General features: G+C 45.4%; 4 protein-coding genes and 1 pseudogene across 9 annotated transcripts; 3 read left to right on the top strand and 2 right to left on the bottom strand.

Annotated features, from left to right (window-relative positions):
* Positions 1-80: 80 nt before the first annotated feature.
* Positions 81-4,723, bottom strand: mapk7 (mitogen-activated protein kinase 7). Of its 3 annotated transcripts, none has more exons than XM_088359846.1 (7): positions 4,353-4,723; positions 3,642-3,916; positions 3,341-3,506; positions 1,863-3,247; positions 679-1,724; positions 478-608; positions 81-410 (listed from the first exon to the last, which is right to left on the bottom strand). In XM_088359846.1, the coding sequence occupies exons 2-7, from the start codon at positions 3,910-3,912 to the stop codon at positions 263-265; spliced, it is 3,147 nt and encodes a 1,048-aa protein (XP_088215972.1). In that variant the 5' UTR covers positions 3,913-3,916; positions 4,353-4,723; the 3' UTR covers positions 81-262. The 3 variants fall into 3 exon arrangements, with proteins under 3 accessions (XP_088215972.1, XP_088215971.1, XP_088215970.1); XM_088359845.1 differs by having other exon boundaries at positions 4,405-4,723; XM_088359844.1 differs by having other exon boundaries at positions 4,392-4,722.
* Positions 4,724-5,319: 596 nt separating this feature from the next.
* vkorc1 (vitamin K epoxide reductase complex, subunit 1) lies at positions 5,320-6,507 on the top strand. Its single transcript, XM_088359927.1, has 3 exons — positions 5,320-5,601; positions 5,786-5,895; positions 6,116-6,507. The coding sequence occupies exons 1-3, from the start codon at positions 5,420-5,422 to the stop codon at positions 6,325-6,327; spliced, it is 504 nt and encodes a 167-aa protein (XP_088216053.1). The 5' UTR covers positions 5,320-5,419; the 3' UTR covers positions 6,328-6,507.
* A 132-nt stretch (positions 6,508-6,639) lies between these two features.
* On the top strand, positions 6,640-11,348 carry LOC148382661 (transmembrane protease serine 9-like; annotated as a pseudogene). The gene is made up of 13 exons (XR_015854018.1): positions 6,640-7,212; positions 7,655-7,675; positions 7,742-7,904; positions 7,967-8,229; positions 8,322-8,440; positions 8,508-9,022; positions 9,085-9,350; positions 9,424-9,569; positions 9,637-9,913; positions 9,988-10,159; positions 10,227-10,486; positions 10,548-10,657; positions 10,717-11,348. The product of XR_015854018.1 is annotated as a transmembrane protease serine 9-like (transcript).
* Positions 11,118-17,800, bottom strand: LOC148382660 (integrin alpha-M-like). Its single transcript, XM_088359843.1, has 29 exons — positions 17,664-17,800; positions 17,493-17,595; positions 17,332-17,426; positions 17,104-17,174; positions 16,916-17,030; positions 16,048-16,175; positions 15,738-15,880; positions 15,301-15,451; positions 15,088-15,238; positions 14,953-15,026; positions 14,759-14,882; positions 14,511-14,647; positions 14,278-14,424; positions 14,004-14,213; positions 13,796-13,929; positions 13,596-13,738; positions 13,375-13,532; positions 13,179-13,304; positions 13,041-13,114; positions 12,837-12,978; positions 12,671-12,769; positions 12,526-12,605; positions 12,373-12,459; positions 12,234-12,303; positions 12,051-12,149; positions 11,900-11,980; positions 11,611-11,835; positions 11,435-11,545; positions 11,118-11,353 (listed from the first exon to the last, which is right to left on the bottom strand). Exons 1-29 carry the CDS (start codon positions 17,698-17,700, stop codon positions 11,258-11,260), a joined length of 3,411 nt encoding a protein of 1,136 aa, XP_088215969.1. The 5' UTR covers positions 17,701-17,800; the 3' UTR covers positions 11,118-11,257.
* Positions 16,737-21,232, top strand: aldoab (aldolase, fructose-bisphosphate A b). 3 transcript variants are annotated; one of them, XM_088359902.1, is made up of 7 exons: positions 16,737-16,852; positions 19,503-19,621; positions 19,692-19,958; positions 20,034-20,194; positions 20,266-20,524; positions 20,602-20,801; positions 20,868-21,232. In XM_088359902.1, exons 2-7 carry the CDS (start codon positions 19,510-19,512, stop codon positions 20,958-20,960), a joined length of 1,092 nt encoding a protein of 363 aa, XP_088216028.1. In that variant the 5' UTR covers positions 16,737-16,852; positions 19,503-19,509; the 3' UTR covers positions 20,961-21,232. The 3 variants fall into 3 exon arrangements, with proteins under 3 accessions (XP_088216028.1, XP_088216026.1, XP_088216027.1); XM_088359900.1 differs by lacking the exon at positions 16,737-16,852 and adding an exon at positions 18,840-18,990; XM_088359901.1 differs by lacking the exon at positions 16,737-16,852 and adding an exon at positions 18,849-18,990 and having other exon boundaries at positions 19,500-19,621.
* The last annotated feature ends 23 nt before the right edge of the window (positions 21,233-21,255 follow it).

Genomic DNA, 21,255 nt, shown 5'->3' with positions numbered 1-21,255 from the left:
ATTTAAACAAAAAAAAAACGTTAACCCACAAATATATTTCAATTAGTTTTGTCTCAGAAGATAAATGACTGCATGCAGACTTTTTTTAATAGAAAACTTAAATTTTAATCAGTCATTAACATTCACAGGCTGACAGTTGATTTTGTGTTTTCAGGTCTAGTAGACCAACGTGTAATAAACTAAGTAATACAGAACACAAAACTAAAGCTACTTTGAAATTCAATCAGGAAATGTCTACATTCAAACAAACGCGAGCATTGCGTCAGGCGTCAGGTGGAATAGAATCAGAGAGGATCATGGGAGAGCCCAACTGGAGCTCCTGCTGCAGAGATTCGAGATCGGCCGGAGTCATTCGGTGAACTTCGCTCCAATCGGACAAGAGCGAGGCGGAGAGCGGACCAGAGTCGTAACTGGCGGAGGCAAATCCAAGATTTTTTTTTTTTCTGTTAAGGCGTCAATTTCCCCACAACGACTCACCTGTCTCGCTCGCAGTGTTGCAGCTCTGTGAGCGACTGGGTGAGAAGGTCGTCGAGGTCGAAGCCCACGCCGTAACCCGCCCCGCTGCCTTTCGGGGTGACCGAGAACACCGGGGGTAACACGTCCTCAACCTGAGAAGAGAAAACCCAAAAATGAAAACCCCTTTTCCATCCCGAGTATTAAACCAGAACTGAGACGCACCTGAGACTTGGAGAGCTGGAGTGTTACTGTGTGGATGTCAGGGGCGACCGAGGGGACCTGTTCTGCCGAAACGGTGAACCCCAAACTGGGGACCCCTAAAGCCCCGCAGATGGGGTTTGAGGACTGTGGCCCCAGTTTGTCCCCACCGGAGGAGCACAGCTTCTCCACGGGTCCAGCGCCAGCCGTCGAAGGCGTGACGTGATGGTTGAGGTGATTGCGGCTGGCGAGTTCCCCGTTGGTGCTTAGTGTGGCCGTCGGACCTTTGGTCAAGAAAGTCTCCAGTGGGAGCAGCTGCGCTTGAGAGTCGGCTAAGGCTTGACTTTGCGTCTGGAGAAAGTTCTGCTGCGGCGTCCTGTGCGATTTTGCATGTTGTGCCGGCCGGGGCTCTAATTGCTGTCCGCCCCAATTAGCGAAGCAGTTGAACCCGCTCGGGCCGGCGTTCTCGTCTTGAGGTTTGATAGTGTGGTTCTTCACAAAGCCACCGGTGACTGCCATCAGGTCCACGCAACCGCTTACAGCGAGGACGATATCGACCGGTTTCTTCTGGCTCATTGAAAAAATTAATTGCTGGTTTTTGCCGGCTGGCTGCAGCAAACCGGACTGACTGGCTCTGAATTGAGAGATTAGCTGCTCGTGAGACGGAAACGTTGTGGTTTCCTTTTCGGCTTTGTTGTTGGGCGATCCTTGAGCGTTCTCGCCTGCGACGGCATTCACGTCTTTATTCTTCCCTCCGTCACTACTCGACGTGTGGGATTTGTCGTTGCGGCTGTCCATCATCTTAGTCCAGCGCTGCAAGAGACTCTTGTCGTTATCGCTCAGCAGGACCCCGCCCAGCGAGTCCCCGCGCCTTCCCTCTCGTCTCTCCTTCTCCTTTAGTTTCTTCTCCCTCTCCCTGGCTCGTTCTTGCCTCTTCCTCCTCTTCTCCTCGCGCTCTCGCTGGCGCTCCTGAGCAGTCACAGGGCGCCGGGCTTCTGGATTGCAAACGGCTGACGACGTTCCTCCTCCCCCAGTGGCCACCTCTGTCCCCATAGCGGCGACACTTCCATCTGAGATAGAAATGAGAAGAATCACATTATGCGTGACCAAAATCCGGTCTAGCGGCCATTTTAAGAACTTAGGAGACAAAATCAAAATGGTGGTGTGGTTACAAATTCGTATTTTATGATCACAAGGGTACAACATACCACCCCTGGCTTTATTCCGGAATAAAGCCGCTTTCAGAGCTGCTTTGGTGTCTTCCGATATGGCCCCGTCTTTCCGGGGTCCCTCTGAGGCACCTTGGGGAGGTTTCTGGTTCGTTGAAAGCGATTGCGAGAGGGTGTGCGACAGTGACTGAGCTTGGGTGGCCGACAGCGACAAAGAAGGCACGGTGCTGGCTAAAGGTGTCAAGGAGGAAGGAGACTGGTTCCGGTTCTGTTTGGATGGCAGCCTGCTTTCCTGCCCTTCGTTGTCCCGCATGGGTTCAACGTCGTGACTGGACACGGGTGTGGTTAAATCGATGGTCTCCGGTTGGCCGTTGTCCGAGTTGGCGCTGGGCATGTCCACGTCGACTGGGCCGCTTTCGCTTTTAGTGAGGCACGGTAGCAGAACATCTTTGTTACAGGTGTACGTGAAGGTCCGGTTCACTTCGGCAGGTCCTCGTTGCAGAGTTGACTCTGTCTCTCTCGTTTGTGTGGAGTTCTGGTTGCCGGGAACCTGCGTGGACTCGCTCAGGCTGGTCGAGGAAACCTGGGCTCCACCCCCATTGGCCCTCGCCAAGGGCCTGAACTGAAGCCTCTGACGCGTGGCCTGCTTGGTCCTTTGAAAGTCCTGGATCTCCATGAGAATCTCCTCCTTGATCTGCTCCTTACTCATGGGAAGCTTGTCAAACTCAAAGTCGAAAGCCGGCACGCAAATAGGCTCGTCGTCGGGATCGTGGTACTTTGCTAGATACGAATGTTCCAGCGCTTGGGTCACGCTGATTCGCTCACGCGGGTCGAAGCGGAGCATGGACGAGAGCAGGTCCAAAGCCCTCGGCTCCGCTTGGGGGAACAGCTTGGCCAAGGGTACCGCGGCTTGGCATGGAAGACTCTGAACGTACGCACGCACCCTGTCGGCTCTGATAGCACCAATTAGCCCCTTGGGTGGGGTGCCCAACACGGACAAAATGAGCTGGAGCTGGTGGACGTAGTGCTTGCCGGGAAAAAGCTGCTTTCGCCCCAACATTTCGGCAAAGATGCAGCCCACGGACCACATGTCGATGGCCAAAGTGTAGTGATTCAAGGAGAGAAGCAGCTCGGGCGCTCGATACCATCTAGTGGCTACGTATTCAGTCATGAAGGAGTGCGATTCCTCCGGGTGGGAGCTCAGACCCCTGGCCATGCCGAAATCGCCGATTTTTAGCTCGCAGTTCTCGTTCACCAGCAAGTTGGAGGGCTTGAGGTCTCGGTGGATGACGTTGGCAGAGTGCACGTACTTAAGGCCGCGGAGAAGCTGGTATAAGAAATAGCGAGTGTGCTCCGGGGTGAGCGCTTGGGCAGAGTGGATGATCTGGTGCAAGTCGCTCTCCATGAGGTCCAGCACCACATACCTTCAAATAAAAGAAAAAGTTAAAAACTATTTTCAAATTTGTACTCGAATTTCTATCCTTTTGTATTTAGGTCCAAATATCAGCAATACATACACCGACTTGAAGGCTGAGTGAGGAAGGTTAGGTTGCAGGATGTCTTTGATGGCGATGATGTTGTCATGTTTGAAGTGCTTGAGAATTTTCAGTTCCCTCAAGGTGCGCTTGGCATTTGTCACCACTTCGAAGGCATTGGAAATCTTCTTTATCGCCACCTGCTGGCCTGATGAAGCACATTGAAGGGTGAGTACAGCATTGTATATATGTGGTAGACTTGAATCTGAGCTCAATTTTAATTGATGGATTTTTACAGTATATGGCGAAATTGACAAAATACTTTAAGTCAAATCGGTCGTACCATTATCTCGTCTCCTGGCCGACGACACGACGCCGTAGGCACCTGTGCCGATGGTTTCGATAATATCGTACTCCTCGCCCACATCGAACTTGACATCCAGTGAGTGCTTTTTAAGTAAAGCCAAGTTTTTGGCAGTTGTGCTGGCACACGCGCCGCCGCTCATCGGCTTGACCGCATGCTGGTTCTCCTCGTCTTTCCCCGTCGTCATTCTTTCGGGCGCCACGGCCACAGGTTGACAGTTTTGTCCATCGCCATGCTCCTCAGATGACATATCTCTGCAGAAATAAGAAGTCAAATATATATTTTTCTTCCATGATTGATGCTACACTTTGTTAGTAAATGATTGAGATGAAAGATGACATCAGCTTGTGACATTTTGGTTCAGTCGTGTGCAGTCAAAAATTTCAAAAATATAACATATGTGATTTTGCTTTACTCATTTAATAAACTATGCAACTTTGTTTATTTAAATGTCCAAGCGGTCACGCTGATGACATCATCGCGTATTCATTGAGGGACGCACATTCGCATTTAACGTGCAATCTAAAGTGAAAAGCAATTGAAATCAAACGAAATATTATTATTCAATTGTAATTGAGCAGTAAATCAAAGACTGCTTTGTACAGTGCCTCCCCATCTCTTATGTCGGGGGCGTAGCCTCGTCAACGACAAACTATCTAAGTCAGTCATTTTTTAGGATTTATAACCAACCCTGGAAGAGTGTTTAAGGGTCACGGGACGGTGGTTCACCTTGCGGCCTCACCCAATTGTCAGGTAATTGAGCCTTTTTATTCCATCGGTTGCATGTCTGTAGTCTTGTTTATTTCTGCCATTTCCGTGTCTTTGTTTTCTTCCTCTGTGTCACTTGACGGCGGTTGCCAGCCATGAAGTTGCACGGACGCCGTCTGTCGGACAAAAAAAACACTTGCGGGTTAAAATGTTCGCCTTTGTCCTGTTTAGTAACATTGGCGAATAAACTATAACAGTCCAGCCTGTTTTATAATTGCATTGATATTGTTGCGGCAAAACGTTTAAAAAGGAGAGGAATAATTTTTGTTTTAGAGAATAGCATAACGCCGAAGGCAGAGGAAGTTATGCGTGTCCGGAAAAAACACGCATTACATTTTGATTGGCTTGTGAGGAGCCAATCAATGTTAGATGACGTCATACTGCGTTATCCAATAGGACTTGAGAAGGCGGAATAATCACACTTTCGCTATTTTTTTCAATTTTTAATTGTTTATTATCGATTTATATATTATTATTTATTGGTTAACTCTAAAACCATAACTATAAAACCGTAACTATGTAGAAAAACAAATAATCATTGAAGTCTACATTTATTTAAAACCCCAAATGATATTTCCTCTTTTTTTTCTTATGTAGGCTAAATCCGTAACGAAAGCGATTTTATTGAACCCCATAACATGAATTTAATATAATAATATATTTAATATAATAGAACATGAATATTTCGCTATTCATGAAGTAACTCCGTTTCACTTTATTTAATAGGAGTAATTAGATGAATTTTCCGAGCATGACCTTTATTTACCCTTGAGTGTGGACATACATAACTAAACCAACAACATTACGCCACTCTTGTCCCCTGGCCTGGTCCAAAATCTGGTAAACCAGTGACAAGGAGGGGCTTGAACCCCGAGAGCCAATCAACACTCAAACTGCGTGGACGAACCATCCCACGTTTGCAGCACACAATTTTCTTCCTGACTGTTGAATAAGTGGCCGTCAAACTTTTCCCCTGCTTCGATTTAAACATGGTATCAACAGCAGCCTTGCCTAAATGGGAGAGGACAATGCGCGTGCTTTTGTGCGTCTTTGGAATGATTTTGTCCGTTTACGCGCTTCACGTGGAGTTGTCCCGCGAGCACGACCCCAACTACAGAGCGATGTGTGATTTAGGAGAATCGGTTAGCTGCTCCAAAGTTTTCACATCAAGGTACTGTTTCTTGTTTTTATTGCATTTTGTATGATAAACCACTGAGATGCCATGTTGGAGGTTTCAACTCAATCCGCCCCTTTCGGTGCCACGTTTTGCAGCCCCCACTCTCATGGGGGACTTCAAATTCAGATGTTTTTTTTTGTTTTTTTTAACCTTTATGGATTTCTTTATCTTTTCACAGATGGGGTCGTGGATTTGGCTTGGTCCAGTTCTTTGTTGCCCAAGATAGCCCTCTGAACCAACCAAACAGTCTTCTTGGAATCGTATTTTACACTCTGCAGCTTGGCTTGGGTAAGTTTGCCTCCTCCAAATGACAGACTACAGATTTTGTGTGCGGTTGTAAAAGCAACAACAACAAAAAGCGGAAACTAGAATTTTGGTTTGCATTCCAGCTCGATTCACTCTACAATAGTTGGAATGTTATATTTTTATAACTGTGATAAATAGTCTGGTTGAATCAAATTATTCAAGTACAGTGTCAAGTCTGTTTTATTGTTTGTTTTTGTCCCAGGTCTTACCCTGTCCAAAAAAGCCGCTCTGATCTTGGTGTTCTCCTCCTGGGTGTCTGTGGCCGGCTCAATCTACCTGGCCTCCATTCTGGCTTTTGTCCTGGGAGATTTCTGTATGGTGTGCGTGTCAACGTACATCGTAAACTTTGCCTTGCTCTATACCAACCTCAAGCGAAGGAGCGCCATTGAAGGGAAAAAGGCGAAGGCGGGATAATCTTTTTTTTTTTACAAATGTTTTTACATTCAACAACTCTCCTTTCTAGACCTAAGTCAGATCTCCAACCTTGCTGAGAGTTTTTACAAAAAAATCACTTTTTTATTTTGCATTTAGCTATTTTAAACATTTGTAAATGTTCTATAATAAACATAACTGATGTTATTATTGTGGAACTTACCTGTTGAAGTAGTACTTTTTGCATATTCTGTGCTGTTTTTGTAATACCGAAAAATGCCACAAGATGGCGCTAAAGCCGTGAAGGTAGTATTTGCGTCAATGCTGTGCAGAATGGCGTACATTTGTGTTCAAATATACGTTTACTTGCACAAAGTATTTTTTTTAGTGTCCAGAAAAGTGTTATGTAAATAAGATGCATGATTATTATTATTATATTTGTTTCCAGAATTGCTTGGCGGCCAGATCAAATGCTCGCATAGCTTCCCCACCACCGTGTGAAAGAATGCAACATTCCAAAAATGAAATTCTTGAGCACACCTTGACTTGGTGAAAAGGGAACTTGGAGGGAACTTTCCTCCCAGCTATGATCGTCTATAACCCAAACCGGTTGCTTTTGCACAGAAACATTTTCCTCAGAAACATTTTTATTTGACTAGAGTGCCTCGTTGTCCGATCAAAGCAGTGCTCAGCGATGTGTCAAATTGTGGAGATTTTATTGACCTACCACCAGCAGATAGTCAACAAGTGCAATTTTCCAAGCACCTGAAGAATGCGCATTTATCGAAGACAAAAAAGTGATAATTGCGTCCTGTGGGAGGGGCTTAACCCCAGACAGGTGACACTCAAGCTTAATATTGTGCATTTACACGATGGCTCGGAGGGAATGGCTCAACGTATTGGCCGTGCTCAGCTTTATATCTGCAAGTAAGTCGCATCCAAATTCTGGATTTATTTTCCTGTTATGTTTTGAACATTAAGTCATCCAAAATATGATATATTTTGATGATCATGTAAATATTTGTAAGTACTTTATTGTATAACCCATGCAAATGTTAGATATAGAGTAATTTATATGTATTAGACTATATTTGAAACCTTTCTACAATATTTTTAATTTTGTCAGATTTTACAGAATAATTTTAGTCTGGTTTATTTTGAATGTTACTTGACAAAAAGGTTTTCATGATCCAAATCTTGTTATGAAAAATAATAGTTTTTAAAAGTGGACGGCGTTAACTGTGGTTGAAGTATGTTTGCTATTTTTCCAAAAAAATTCACTCACTAATTGTGTTTTCAGCAATTTAAAGTCAACAAACCTGTTTTTGACAAGAAATAATTTCCGTCTGTTTTTTTGTTTTCCTTCCAGAGTTAAATGCTCAAATGGATGGTAAGTTCAGATTGTAAATAAAAGTTTTACCCGAGAGAATTTTCCTCGGAAATTCTTTCTTCCTAGTGTGTGGCAGGGCTCTGAGGAGCACCAAGATTATTGGAGGTGGAGCTGCTCAAGAAGGAAGTTGGCCCTGGCAGGCGAGTCTTCAGAATTTAGGCATTCATGTTTGTGGTGGTTCCCTCATCAACAAAGAATGGGTGCTGTCCGCCGCCCACTGCTTCACCAGGTGGGTCATCCTAACATTTTTCTTCTGCTTTGACCTTCTGACCTTTGGCCTTCTCTCCATAGCACAACTACCGCCGGGTGGTCGGTTTCTCTTGGTCGTCAGAACCTTGAGGAGACGGACGAGGTTACCAGAACGGTTGCCATGATCATTTTACATCCGTTATTCGATAGTTTAATTTTCAACAACGACATCGCTCTGCTGAGACTCTCCTCCACAGTCACGTTCACAAACTACATCAGACCTGTTTGTCTGGCTGCCGACGGTAGCGTGTTCAACACCGGGACCAAAACCTGGGTCACCGGTTGGAGAGACATGCAGGAAGGGGGTGAGCGAGAACATGGTTTTTAAAATCAACGTTAATTAATTAATTGATCTTTTCTGCTGTATGTTTTTGTGCCCCCCGCTTCCCTAAACCAGACTTGGAAGAAGTTCAAGTTCCAATTGTGGGGAACAGACAGTGTAAATGCCTACTTGGAGTGGATTTGGACAGTATGATCTGTGCTGGTTTTCTAGAAGGAGGCAAAGACACTTGTCTGGTAGACTATTTTTTTTTTTTAATATTGAAAGATTTTTTTTTCACACACTTTCTCGTCACACCCTCAGGGAGACCCAGGAGGTCCAATGGTGAACGAGCAGGATTCAATCTGGATCCAATCTGGAATCATTAGTTTTGGATTTGGATGTGCGCAGCCCAATCGGCCTGGTGTCTACACCAGAGTTTCCAGCTACCAGTCCTGGATCAACTCCAGGATCAGTACTGACAAGCCGGGCTTTGTCCAGTTCAAGTCCGACGGGCCGGATATTGATAGCACCTACACTTGCCCTGGTTTGCCTCGTCCTGTTACTGATTCCCCCCCTATGGCAGGACCAGATCCAGAAGCCATATTGAGTGCTGAAGGTGCGTGAGGACTTTCTGAAGATTACATTTGGGTTCTGATGAGCTTTCATTTTGCAGTGTGTGGCAGTCCAACACTGAACACCCAAATTGTTGGTGGTATCGATGCTCAAGAAGGAAGTTGGCCTTGGCAGGCCAGTGTGAAGATTTTTGGGACCCATATTTGTGGCGGTTCTCTCATCAACCGAGAATGGGTCATGTCTGCTGCTCACTGCTTCTCCAGGTGGCTCATCTGAACATTTTTCTTCTGCGTTGACCTTCTGACCTTTCACATGCTCTCTGCAGCCAGGATCCCTTCGGATGGGAAATTTCTCTTGGTCGCCAGAACTTGCAAGGAAACAATTTAAACGAAGTGTCTCGAACTGTCGACACAATCATTTTGCATCCATACTTCAACATTTTGAGCTTGGAAAATGACATCGCTCTACTCAAACTCTCTTCACCGATCACATTCACCGATTACATCAGACCTGTGTGTCTGGCGTCCCACAACAGTGTCTTCAACGATGGCACTGATAGCTGGGTCACCGGTTGGGGAGGTGAAGAAGGAGGTAAGGTACCAAACGTTTGGTAAAATCGAATTTTCCAGACTAAAACAATCGAATAAATCTTTGTTTTGTTTAGTTCCCATCCCTTTCCCTGGGACGTTACAAGAAGTGGAGGTCCTCGTTCTGGGAAACAGACAATGTAGCTGTCTAATCGGAGTGGATTTAATCACAGACAATAAAATCTGCGCTGGATTTCCTGAAGGAGGGAAACACACTTGTCTGGTGGGGTACTTATCCTATTATATTATATTTTCAATATTATTATTATTTTCTATCTCCACACCCACAGGGAAACTCAGGAGGTCCAATGGTGAGCAAGCAGGATTTAATCTGGGTTCAATCTGGAATCATCAGTTGTGCTCAGCCAAATAATCCCGGCGTTTATACAAGAGTGTCCCGCTACCAGTTCTGGATTGACTCCCACATTAGTACAGACAAGCCGGGATTTGTAGAATTCAAATCCAGTGGGATGGATACTGACAGCAACTACACTTGTCCTCTACCTTCTTCTAAAACTCCAGAAGCCACCTCAGCAACATCAAGCCCAAAGCTACCAAGTCCTACTGGTAACCGTCTTTTCTATGCTTCAAATGTTCTCTTGATTTGCTATCTGTGTCATTTTGCACTTTTATTGATTTAGATCAAGTGTGCGGCCTTGCACCTTTGAACAATCGTGTGGGTGGAGAACGTGGATTTGTCGCAGGTGGGACTTGGCCTTGGGTCGTGAGTCTTCACAAAAACGGCTCTTACGCTTGTGCCGGAACGCTCATCACTTCTCGATTCATCCTCACTTCTGCCGAGTGTTTCTCTACGTAAGTATTTGATTCAAAATCTTCATCGTATAAGATTTTTTTTAATTCTAAAATTTGCTCCACACAGTTCTTCTCCAACTCCTGGAGACTGGACAGCATATCTGGGACAGAAATTTTTCAACCGCGTGGATGAGTTTGAAACGTCTTCAAGTATTGACAAAATCATATTGAGCAAACTGCCAGGTTCGAACATTGCCGTGCTACGGCTAACAAAAGATGCTAGCTTGAACGATTACCTTCAGCCCGTGTGTTTGGACATCACCGATGATGTCTCCTTCCCTGTTGGAACTCGGTGTTGGACGGCTGGTTGGGGAAAAGCCAACACAGGTGAGGACACAACTATCGTGCATATTTTGCATTCACGAAAAAAAACGTGTTCTCTCTCCAGGTTTTGAGAAATCCGAACATCTAAGAGAACTCAAAACTGTGGTAGTCAGTTGCGGGAGAGCCGCTTCTGATCAGGAGAACATTTGTACTTCCACCTTGGACCTTCAACAGGTGACTTCCTTTCACCCATGTGTGATTTCTTCCCTTCATTGCCCTAATTGTCTTTTTAGGGAGACGATGGCGGCCCGCTGATATGTAAATCCGACTCATCTTGGTTCCAGGCGGCCGTCGTTACAACAGGTACTCGATTACTCGGTGCCGACGTGGAGGTCTTTTCCAAAATGTGGCGTTTTGGAGCATTCTTGAAGGAAATAGTCGGCGACATTCCATCTCCTGCCACTAGGTCCTCAGCAGGTGCTCCACGTTGCTTCTCCTCGTTCCTTTTATTCTTAGTGACTTTGACCTCGGTCTACCTCGAAGCTTGAAACTTTGAATTGCGAAGGAGACCAAAAGTGTATTTTGTCGTAAATGAAAAAAAGAAACGCAGAATTGTATTGTGAATCATTTTAACAATAGCATCAGAATGTAAAAAAAAAAATAGGATGTCATACTAATGCAGGCTTGTTTAAAAAAAAAAAAAAAATAGTGCAAAAAAATGTCATTCTGTATGTTGTCATAAAATTCAATGGAGTGGGCATCACCAATGGGACTATGACATCATCGTTTTGTGCAGCTTCAAATAAAAAGCTGAAACGAACTAAAGTTATTTTGCTACGACTCCGTGAGAGCGGCTCCGTCACTCGTCGGGCCGTCCATATCGGCGCCATCGTTAATCATGTCCTTGTATTTACTCTTGAAAAATCCAACCTATGAATATAAAAATATTGGAATATTATCAGGATGTATTTGTGTGATATATAAATTTGTCCCATGAAATTATATTCTTACCTTATAGAGGATGAGCGAGAGTATCACGAGTATAGCCAGACCTCCTAAAGAACCACCAACAATCGCTATCGTAAAATCCGGTTGGGGATACACCGCCACCTCTGTTTCGATCTGAAATTCCGATTAACATTTCCGTCAACACGTTGGTGTCGTTCCATCTTGATGCGAAAAATTACCTTGAGCACGGGAGGAAGGTTATTAGATGAAGTTGAAAAGAAGATGTACTGATCCTTGTCATACTCCAGACTGGCTGTAGTGGTAAAGATGAACTTGGCCTCGTCGAGTCCGATTTGTTGAATCCACTCTGAAGTCATATTGGCGGATATTCCGTAGCGTTTGCCCTCCAGCCTTCCCATAAAACGATTGCACTTGAACACCCGGCACGTGGCCACCGAGCAATCCTGTAGGACACCCGAGCACATCTCAGCCACATCAATCCCACCAAAACAAAATCTCGGAACTTACCACTATTTTATTATTTCGCATCTGACCGACCAAATCTAAGACATTCGCTCCTTCGTCATGACTGAATTGACAATCTGGAATCTGAAATGAAGACATGTTACGTCAACAAAGACGCTATGCTAATAGTCAAGGCTAACTTTCGAGTGGCTACCTCTAAAGAGCTCAGATTTGCCCAGATGTTCTTTTCACCCAACTTCACGGGAACTCTGACCGCTACCGTGACGTTAAATGCTCGAATGTTGTTGGAAACCTAAAATCAAATCAACAGTGATGCTTCAGTAAAACCAATCAACCTTGAAGACCCCCCCCCACCCCCACCCATTAATGACTTTACCAAAACAGATTGCTGAAGTGATTTCTGCACATCATTCTTTCCATAGGTGAAGTTAATGTAACTTAGAGAACTGGAAAAAAAAAAAAAATCAAATGAGTGGTAAGCTCAATTAATATCTTAGAACTTCTCAAATACAAACCTTTCCATCGTAACAAAAATACTGTACTTGACGCCGATTTCTTTCTTTTTGAAAAGTTGGCTCAAACCCGAGTGTTGCTCGTTCCCACTAAAATAGAAACAAACCTAGAGTTGCACAACCGGTTATAAACTCAGAACGGTTGAAGACGTCTACCTCGTTGCATTTGCCGTGACGAAAATCGTCTTATCCAGTCGGCTGTTGGTTTCGATGCCGTACGAAACCACGAAGACAGCCTGAAAAGTCAGATTTGAGTCTTTGGAACAGGAAGAGATGGAAAAGTGTTAAGCACGGAACCAACCGTTGAGTTACTCCTCAAAATAGGCTTATCGATGGTGCAGTCCGTCTTTCCACGAGATAGGCCAGCTTCACTGTCCAAGGAGCTGCACTCGATTCGCCCCTTTTATGGAGAAAAGATATCAGAAGCTAGCTAGTGAAGACCAAACCTTCTCTGGTTTCATCCCGACCTTCAGGACGGTAAACTTCCTGTAGGAGAACTCTCCTGGGTATGTGAGAAGAACGAGGGTGTTGTAGGAGTTTTCGCCCAGGTTCTCCACGGACACGGTAACGTTCAAGAGCTCATCGATGCCCACTTTGACCTCCGAAGATCTGCTCCACGATGGAGAGAAGTCAACCACGGCGGAAGCCGAACTTGAAATTCTCCATCTTACCCGCTAAAGTTGAAATCCATCTTGAGGTTATCGACGCATTTGTTGTCGAGGCCGCAGTCGATCTCAAAGGCCAACTGTGGAGAACTGTGGTGAGCACGGTGTGAGATCTCGAAAGCTTGCAAGGGAAAGTTGACTGACCGGATGAATCGTGGTCGTTTGGGAAAGTTGGTGAAGACTCGGGCTCAGGTTATCGGCACCGGGTAAACCCTCAAATGCGAATCTGAGCTCGTTCTCAAGAGGATTCAAAGCGTCTTCTGGGCATGGCTTTCAACATTGCGAGATGAGAAGCACGTGAGTCTCGAACAGTTGTCCTTGTTGCCGTCGAGCGACTCACCTCGATGAAGACCTTGACGTTGAAGCATTTTGATACAGCTGATAAATCGAGCTCCACCGTGCCGCTCTTCTCTCGGATTTTCTCTTGGATGTAAGCTCGGTTGTTGGGCACCTTGCGGGTGGCGTCCAGGGTCAACGTGTAGTTAACTCTCGCCCTCGCTGTGACATTTGATAACGTTAGCGTGATTCGAGTCGCTGGATGACGAGTTGAGAGTCAAGCACCTCTTTGTACGTTTGAGTATTTTTTCATCAGAAAGCAGACATTGGCCATGAACTCCTTTGGATTGTCGCAGTCGTTTTGTTTGGTCGAGATTTGTTTCGGGTCGTAGGTCAGCGTGCTCTCGATCGTGACGATGGGTTTGGATCTGGAAGCACACGCATGAATCGTCTTTTGATTTGTGTTTCGATGGAGAATCTCTTACCTGAGTAAGATGACTTTTCCTTTTGAGCCTACTGCAAAGTCAGGCAGGTTGTCCCCGCTGAGGTCCGCGGATGACTGACTGATGGACATGCCGAAGAACCTGAGTCCCGACTCCAATTTCGAGCCAGCGATCCTCTACACGAACGAATCTTTATTTATGAATCGTTCAGAGGATTTTCGGTATAGACCGGGAGTCCCTCGGGATTCACCTGTGAGATCGTATCCGAGATCATCGTTCGCTCGCCGTGAAATATGTAGACGCAGCCGTGTCCGTCGTCCTCCAACGGCGCCCCGACCGCCAAGTCATTGAGTCTATCCGAGTTGATGTCAGGCAGGACGGCAAGGGAAGCACCAAAGCGCCCTCTAGGGGATCGCTCTCCTCTGAGGACCACCGGAGAGTCGAATCGACATTCGACTCTCTGTACGTGAAAATGAGTCAGTCTTGATAGGATTGATTTTCAAGGGAAAGAAAAAAAATCTTACCGAACCAGTCAGGGTGCAAACGTAAACTCTCCCTTCTCTGTCCTCTTCCACAAACATCGGAGCAGATATGAGGACGATGTCTGTGTTTCTGTCCCGATTCACATCCATGGCGCAGACCACAGCCCCAAAATATTCACCAATCTGATACTGCAGCAACGAAAACATTAGCAGAGTATAAATCTATCGATTTTGTTTTCTTTCAAATGAATCGGGCTGAATTTTAAAAAGCATACCTCCCATCGGAAGGGATCTACTGTTTGTTCAAGGCCATTTTGGGAAAATACCATCACAACACCTCGGTGTTTATATCTTGGAGCACCGGCGACCGTCAACGTTACGTCGCCTCTTTGGGCAACCGTAATGGAATAACCTGAAATTGGAAGTTGTGCAATGTAGCTTCTTCTCCAGCAGATGGTGCTGTTTGTCTCTTTTGTCCCAATAACTCTAATAGTTCATAGAGATTCAATTCAAATGTTCATACCCAGATAGCTATCCGGATCAAGGTTCGTTGGGAAATAGGAACGTCCTCCTGAGCGTGTATATGTTTGGAAGCCTCCTCTCCATTGGTTTGCCCCAACAGCCGCTATGTGCACTTCCTGATTTGACTACATTAATAGAAGAAACAGGATTTGAAACCATAAAATAATGTTTTGCAAGCGTCCAGTGTTTTGGTACCCTTGGCACGTAGGCAGCACTGAATCCCCGCTGAGCCATCTCCATTTTGAGGCTCTCACCGCTCGATTGAGATCCTGCCATAAAAACAGAAACCATTTCAAATGGATTTCTAGCTTGCAGAAGTTCCATCGGTACCTTCAATCGCAAAGATGCTGTCCTGCAAAGTCTGCCGGATTGCTTCAAGCGCCATGAAGTTCTCCACTCGAAACACATGGCTCGTTGTTGGGACAGACGCGATGGTGTTCAGCTCGTTTTTAGCGTTTTGGTCGTCAAATGCATCGCCCACCTTATGGAAATGTTGACATTTATGAACGTGACCCTCAAGTAGTCGTGTGGAATACAACTCACCCCAATAGCAAATCGAACTATTTGTTTTGTTTCGGCGGCAGCTACTACTGTCCCGAAGTTTCCACTGTCATGAGATCGCCCATCTGTGATGACAATTAGAATCTTCTTCACGTTGGGCCTGGAACCTCTGCTCGCCACAAATACCTCGTTCCTGTACCAAAACAAAGCACTTGTCAATCAAGATTCAGATATACAGAAGCATGAAGAAGATGGATGGATGGATGGATGGATGGATGGATGGATGGATGGATGGATGGATGGATGGATGGATGGATGGATGGATGGATGGATGGATGGATGGATGGATGGATGGATGGATGGATGGATGGATGGATGGATGGATGGATGGATGGATGGATGGATGGATGGATGGATGGATGGATGGATGGATGGATGGATGGATGGATATAACTTTGGAGGGGGAAAAAAAATCTTACACAATTTTGGTGATGCCTTTGGCTGTGTATGTCGAGGAGCGTTTCTGCTGTATTCCATTTATGTCATTTCTCCAGTTGTTAATGTTGAAGGTATTAAAATAATTATGGATGGTGACGTCCTGAGAGTATTGGACTACGGCAAACTTGGGAAGGTACAAAAGTAATTATAAATATAGAACATATATAGTATTATATATATAATATATAAATAAATACAATAAATGTACAATATAATACAAAAAATAAAATATAATATGAATATAAAATACATATTAAAATACATCCTCAAAATAGCTTTACAGTCGCTCACCTGGGAATCTCTGTCCAAAAAGGAGTTGATGAGATTAATTACAAAATTCTTCATTATTGCAAAATCTTGCGCGGACACACTTCCCGAGCCATCCAGCAGAAATGCAATGTCTGCTCGACTTGGGCACCCTTCTCAAGAAACAAAAGATGAGTTGTTTTTATCTCACTCGCTGAAGGACTTCCTAATGTTTTGTCTAGTTCAAATGCCTAATTAAGGTCCTCAAAATATTTACCCTGATTTGAATGGGAGAGGCTGCGTATCCCGCCTCTCTAACACCATCTTGTGGCTGTAATTTAATTTGCAAGAAACCACCGCACCAGAGGAAAAACAACCGATCGGCTATAACTTTGGCTTCAGGAGCTTAGCTGGAATTACTCTACAATGGAATATCTCCATCCAGAAAAAAGAAACAAGTGGGCTATTGCACTAGTGAGGTAAGTAGTAATATAAATAATATATTATCTCAAATGTATTGAATTGCTAAAATACTTTCGTGTTGTTTAAAGTCATGTATAGCCCTCCTTGAGTTGATGTCATAAACATTCATGGCTTAGAAACGGACTCGCAAAGATAAAGATCAAACACGGGTAAGGTTGACCTGGTGATGCCGTAAGTTGTGGTATCATGAGCTAGCATTAGCATCTTTGATACATGACTTGATTATTTTCATCGAATCTCATCGAGACTGTCATCTTTTCTAGGAACAAGAGGAGGACCTGATTAAATTCACCATACCAGCAAAGAGAAACTAATCGATTTCTAGCAGCTGGGCGGATTCGAAAGCGACACGGAATTATCTCGACAGGTACATTTTTGATTTTGTAATCAAAATTAAGATGATTCTAAGTAAAAAAAAAAAATGAAGCACCGTCAAGAGACGAAGGTATTGGAGGTTTGACGTCATTAGAGGACTCAATCTGGAAGCACATCCCGTTGTACATGGTGATGCTTCCACAATCTTTCGGGATGGTTGGACCACACGCCTGGCAGGGAACAACCAGTTCAGTGGCGTGATTAGTAAGAAGGTCACTGATGTGAAAAATCACCATCACTCACCATGGTGGCTTCTGTGGTTGGATTAAATACCATCGTCAAACCAAGAGACATGTTGACGGCAAAAGAGGGCACTGTGAGGAACACGAGACAAACGTGAAGCTTTTTTTCCCCCTCAGGCAGAAAAAAAAAAACAGGTAGTAACTAATTCTCTCAGTCAATGCGATTGTTCACAAGTGTGTTCCTTTGCTAACCAAAAAAGGAGAACCTATCGAAGCACATGCCGCTCACCTGGAACTTGCAGCTCATTGCAAGAATCTCTGGAACATCTAAAAATTTTTCCTCTTCTGTCTGAATACTGAACGAGGGGTGCGCTGACCAGCAAGCTGTTCAAATCGAATCGGACAAATATGGTAATAAAATTCACATTTCAATTCAATATTTTCACTCACTCATATTGTCTTTGCACGATCTGGTATCCAAAACCATCTGCAGAGTTTGATAAGGTCTTCCAAGGCACAGGGTCAATATTGAAGCTAATTGTAGTTTTGAACACTGAGGAGAGGGGAAAACAAAAAGTGGTCGTTCGTTTGTTCGTTGAGTTAACGCGCCGTTCATCTTACCTGTTATAAAAAGTGTTGTCCAAGTGAGCCAGTCCATCGTGCGACTGCACCCGAACGCTTCAAGTGCTGCAAGGCAACAAACAGGAAGTGTCGAAGCTGAAAATTGACAGAACTGCCAAGGCGGCAGCTAAAAGGGGTAGTGTGTGAAACTCGAACGTTAGATAACTTTATTATCTCATTTTGATTTTTTTTTTAACACAGCATTTGATTTTTCTGCAACAATACTGTTAAAAGATTCAAACTGACTCCCTCGTTTGATTCATCACAAAATATACCAAAATAACTGGATTTTTTTTTTTTCTCCTTTTGCTTTTACTTCCCCCGCACTGTCTCATCCTTTATGAGCAAGTTCCACATTGCAGCAGACATTTGTGCAATATCCCCCTTTTTACATTCACATCACTTAGTCAGACATTTAAAACTGTTTTTTGGCCAGTGACGCACGAGCCAATGTGTTTTTTGTATTTCGCAACAATGTAGCAGAAGGTGTTAAAATGCAAAAGGACAATTTAGCAGATGATTGAGTGAGAAACCACAAACAGGATCAGGAAGTCAGATTATAAAAATGAGTTGCACATTTATCATTTTCCCACCCTTAAGTTCAAAAGTGACACCAAAAAAAAAAAAAATTCCCCATGCCCACGTGCAAGTTTCTGCTCCACGACTAACCGCACCGGCACATACGTGACCTTTACAGCGCGAGCCAGCCTACCGACCGAGAAAGGACGACAGGGAAAGGTCAGCGAAAGGTCAAGGATCAGCTCGCTCTGCCTTTACTGCAAGCGGGTTGGATTACGCACGGAGCGTTCGGTATCGCGTATATAACGTTATCGCTTTTATAAATGCCGTGGTGCTTCTCTCCTCTCTCCACCAAATCAGTTTAGAAAAGTATTCAAAGTAACATCTTTGGATCAATTAAAAACTCCGATATGTTTGTGACATCATCAATTTTATTCCATTTTTTTGACGTACTGTATTTTTTAATATTTTAGTGCATTTTTGTGGGTCCCTTGGACCCACCAAAAAATGTTATTCCAAATCCCACTGGCTTCCTCCCTCATGCAGATTCTCACACAGTTTTGCACGCACTTAGACCATTTGCCCTTTCGCTGGCCACCAGCCATCGCACCACTCCGGCCCGAGACGCGCTGAATGTCACGAGTCCTCTCCAGTTGCGTCCTGTTCTATTTATAGCCGAGCAGCTGAAATGTGAAGGGTCACAATGGGAGGATAAATACAAGGGCCGCTCGGTCCAGAGGGTGTCGCAGACGAAGGCCACTTCTCTACCTCCCTCTTTCTTCTCCCAGCTCTCTTTTTGATCTCAAAGGTAAAAAAGTTTTTTATTTTAAAGCATGGCGTGCAATGTACATTTTAATTCCACTAACTTAGCTAAAATATCAAACATGTATTTTAATTCTTTTTCCCTGTCGGCATCTCTCACATATGTGTTTTTATAAACAGGCGACAAATTATTTATATAATTGACTGTTCAACTAGTGTGATTGCCTACAAAATAATATTTAGCAAATCTTTGGGAAGTTCTTATGAGGTGTTAACCCAACTCACAAAGCACTTATTGTTGCGACCGTTACTGGACATGACTTGCATGGTGTCTTATCTCACACCTTGCTGAGAAGTTAGACCGCATGCATTGCTGGGCTGTGTATATTTAGTTCAGTTTCAAGTTCTCAGGGGTGGGGGGGTGAAGGTCACAGATAAGAGGGGGAAACATGGAATAGGTCAGGGACGCATGTGTGGAAGGGGGTGAAGAACCAGGCAGCCATTTGCTGGTCTACCACCAAACATTTGACCACCTCTTTGTTTTATCTCCACAAGCAGAGTCAAGATGCCTCACGCATACCCCTTCCTCACTCCTGAGCAGAAGAAGGAGCTCAGTGACATCGCTCACAGGATCGTCGCTCCCGGCAAGGGAATCCTCGCCGCCGACGAGTCTACCGGTAAGGATAGCTGTCGGTGTCCCGATACTTTTGTCTAGCTGATCCTCACTCGTCTTGTCCACCACTCCAGGCAGCGTTGCCAAGCGCTTCCAGAGCATCAATGCTGAGAACACTGAGGAGAACAGGAGGCTGTACCGCCAGCTCCTCTTCACCGCCGATGAGCGTGTCACCCCATGCATCGGTGGCGTCATCCTCTTCCACGAGACCATGTACCAGAAGACCGACGGTGGCAAGGTCTTCACCCAGCACCTCAAAGACAGAGGCATGGTGGTGGGCATCAAGGTCGACAAAGGCGTGGTCCCTCTCGCCGGAACCAACGGCGAGACCACCACTCAGGGTGAGCTTTTTCGTCTTTTCAAGCAGCGTGTGAAAAATGGCGAGATCGTTGACTGAAGCTTGGTGTTTGCTCCAGGTCTCGATGGACTGTATGAGCGCTGCGCCCAGTACAAAAAGGATGGCGCCGACTTCGCCAAATGGCGTTGCGTGCTGAAGATCACCCCCACCACTCCCTCAAGACTGGCCATCATTGAGAACGCCAACGTTCTGGCCCGCTATGCCAGCATCTGCCAGATGGTAGGACAGGGAGGGTCCGTATCTGGTGACATCTCCCGAGGCGCTTCCTAACGCTCTCCTGCATTCCTCAGCACGGCATCGTGCCCATCGTGGAGCCCGAGATTCTCCCCGATGGCGACCATGACCTGAAGCGCTGCCAGTACGTCACCGAGAAGGTCCTGGCTGCCGTTTACAAGGCTCTGTCTGACCACCACGTCTACCTGGAGGGCACTCTGCTCAAGCCCAACATGGTTACCGCCGGCCACTCCTGCTCCATGAAGTACAGCAACCAGGAGATCGCCATGGCGACCGTCACCGCCCTCCGCCGCACCGTGCCCCCCGCCGTCCCCGGTGCGTCCATGTTCTAAACCGGCGCTTTACCGTTCTCATTTGTTTCTCATTCACATTTGTGCTCTTTTCCCGCTTAGGCATCACCTTCTTGTCCGGCGGTCAAAGCGAGGAGGAGGCCTCGGTCAACCTGAACGCCATGAACCAGTGCCCCCTGCACAGACCTTGGGCCCTGACCTTCTCCTACGGACGTGCCCTGCAGGCATCAGCCCTCAAGGCCTGGGGCGGCAAAAAGGAAAACGGAAAGGCATGCCAGGAGGAGTTCATCAAGAGAGCTCTGGTGAGTTTGACAGACTCAAAATAAATTTAGTAAGAGTACTCACTTTTATTTATTTTCCTCTCGCAGGCCAACAGCCAGGCGTGCCAGGGAAAATATGCTTCCTCTGGATCCAGCGCCGCCGGCGGAGAATCCCTCTTTGTGGCCAATCACGCTTATTAAACAAGCACGTTGGCCCACTCACGCCGACTACGCCCGTCGCTTGATTGTGTTTGTCGTTTCTCGGTTTAAACGTGAGCAGGGGGGGGGGGGGGGTAACCTCCTCACAACCGGAAGATTTGCCTCCATTCCCTTGACCTTTACGCCCAGTCGCACCTTCTCTCAGGTGAATATTCCCACACTGTTTTTACACAAATTGTATTTCATTGGATCGATTCCATCAAGCACAGTGATAGAATTTATACTGGTTCAGTGGAATAAAGAGTTTACCCTTCTATGTGGTTTCCTTACTAAATAA

This window comes from Syngnathus floridae, chromosome 18, assembly GCF_059516105.1.
Source record: "Syngnathus floridae isolate MCC-2025c chromosome 18, RoL_Sflo_1.0, whole genome shotgun sequence".
Taxonomy (NCBI): Eukaryota; Metazoa; Chordata; class Actinopteri; order Syngnathiformes; family Syngnathidae; genus Syngnathus; species Syngnathus floridae.
The sequence above is the reverse complement of the archived record's forward strand: the minus strand, read 5'-3'. Positions and strand labels throughout refer to the sequence as shown.

Bases quoted from the DNA above. Each gene is read 5' to 3' on its own strand.
- mapk7 (XM_088359846.1), bottom strand. From the start codon at position 3,912: ATGTCATCTGAGGAGCATGGCGATGGACAAAACTGTCAACCTGTGGCC. The intron at 3,507-3,641 runs GTACGACCGATT...GTGCTTCATCAG, and splicing joins GGCCAGGAGACGAGATAATG to GCCAGCAGGTGGCGATAAAG. The intron at 3,248-3,340 runs GTATGTATTGCT...TTTTATTTGAAG, and splicing joins CACTCAGCCTTCAAGTCGGT to GTATGTGGTGCTGGACCTCA.
- vkorc1 (XM_088359927.1), top strand. From the start codon at position 5,420: ATGGTATCAACAGCAGCCTTGCCTAAATGGGAGAGGACAATGCGCGTG. The intron at 5,602-5,785 runs GTACTGTTTCTT...ATCTTTTCACAG, and splicing joins TCCAAAGTTTTCACATCAAG to ATGGGGTCGTGGATTTGGCT. The intron at 5,896-6,115 runs GTAAGTTTGCCT...TTTTTGTCCCAG, and splicing joins CACTCTGCAGCTTGGCTTGG to GTCTTACCCTGTCCAAAAAA.
- LOC148382660 (XM_088359843.1), bottom strand. From the start codon at position 17,700: ATGGACTGGCTCACTTGGACAACACTTTTTATAACAG. The intron at 13,739-13,795 runs GTAAGAGATTCT...GTGTGCTTCCAG, and splicing joins GGAAAAGTCATCTTACTCAG to ATCCAAACCCATCGTCACGA. The intron at 12,979-13,040 runs GTAAGATGGAGA...ATCGTGGAGCAG, and splicing joins ATGGATTTCAACTTTAGCGG to ATCTTCGGAGGTCAAAGTGG.
- aldoab (XM_088359902.1), top strand. From the start codon at position 19,510: ATGCCTCACGCATACCCCTTCCTCACTCCTGAGCAGAAGAAGGAGCTC. The intron at 19,959-20,033 runs GTGAGCTTTTTC...TGTTTGCTCCAG, and splicing joins CGGCGAGACCACCACTCAGG to GTCTCGATGGACTGTATGAG. The intron at 20,802-20,867 runs GTGAGTTTGACA...TTCCTCTCGCAG, and splicing joins AGTTCATCAAGAGAGCTCTG to GCCAACAGCCAGGCGTGCCA.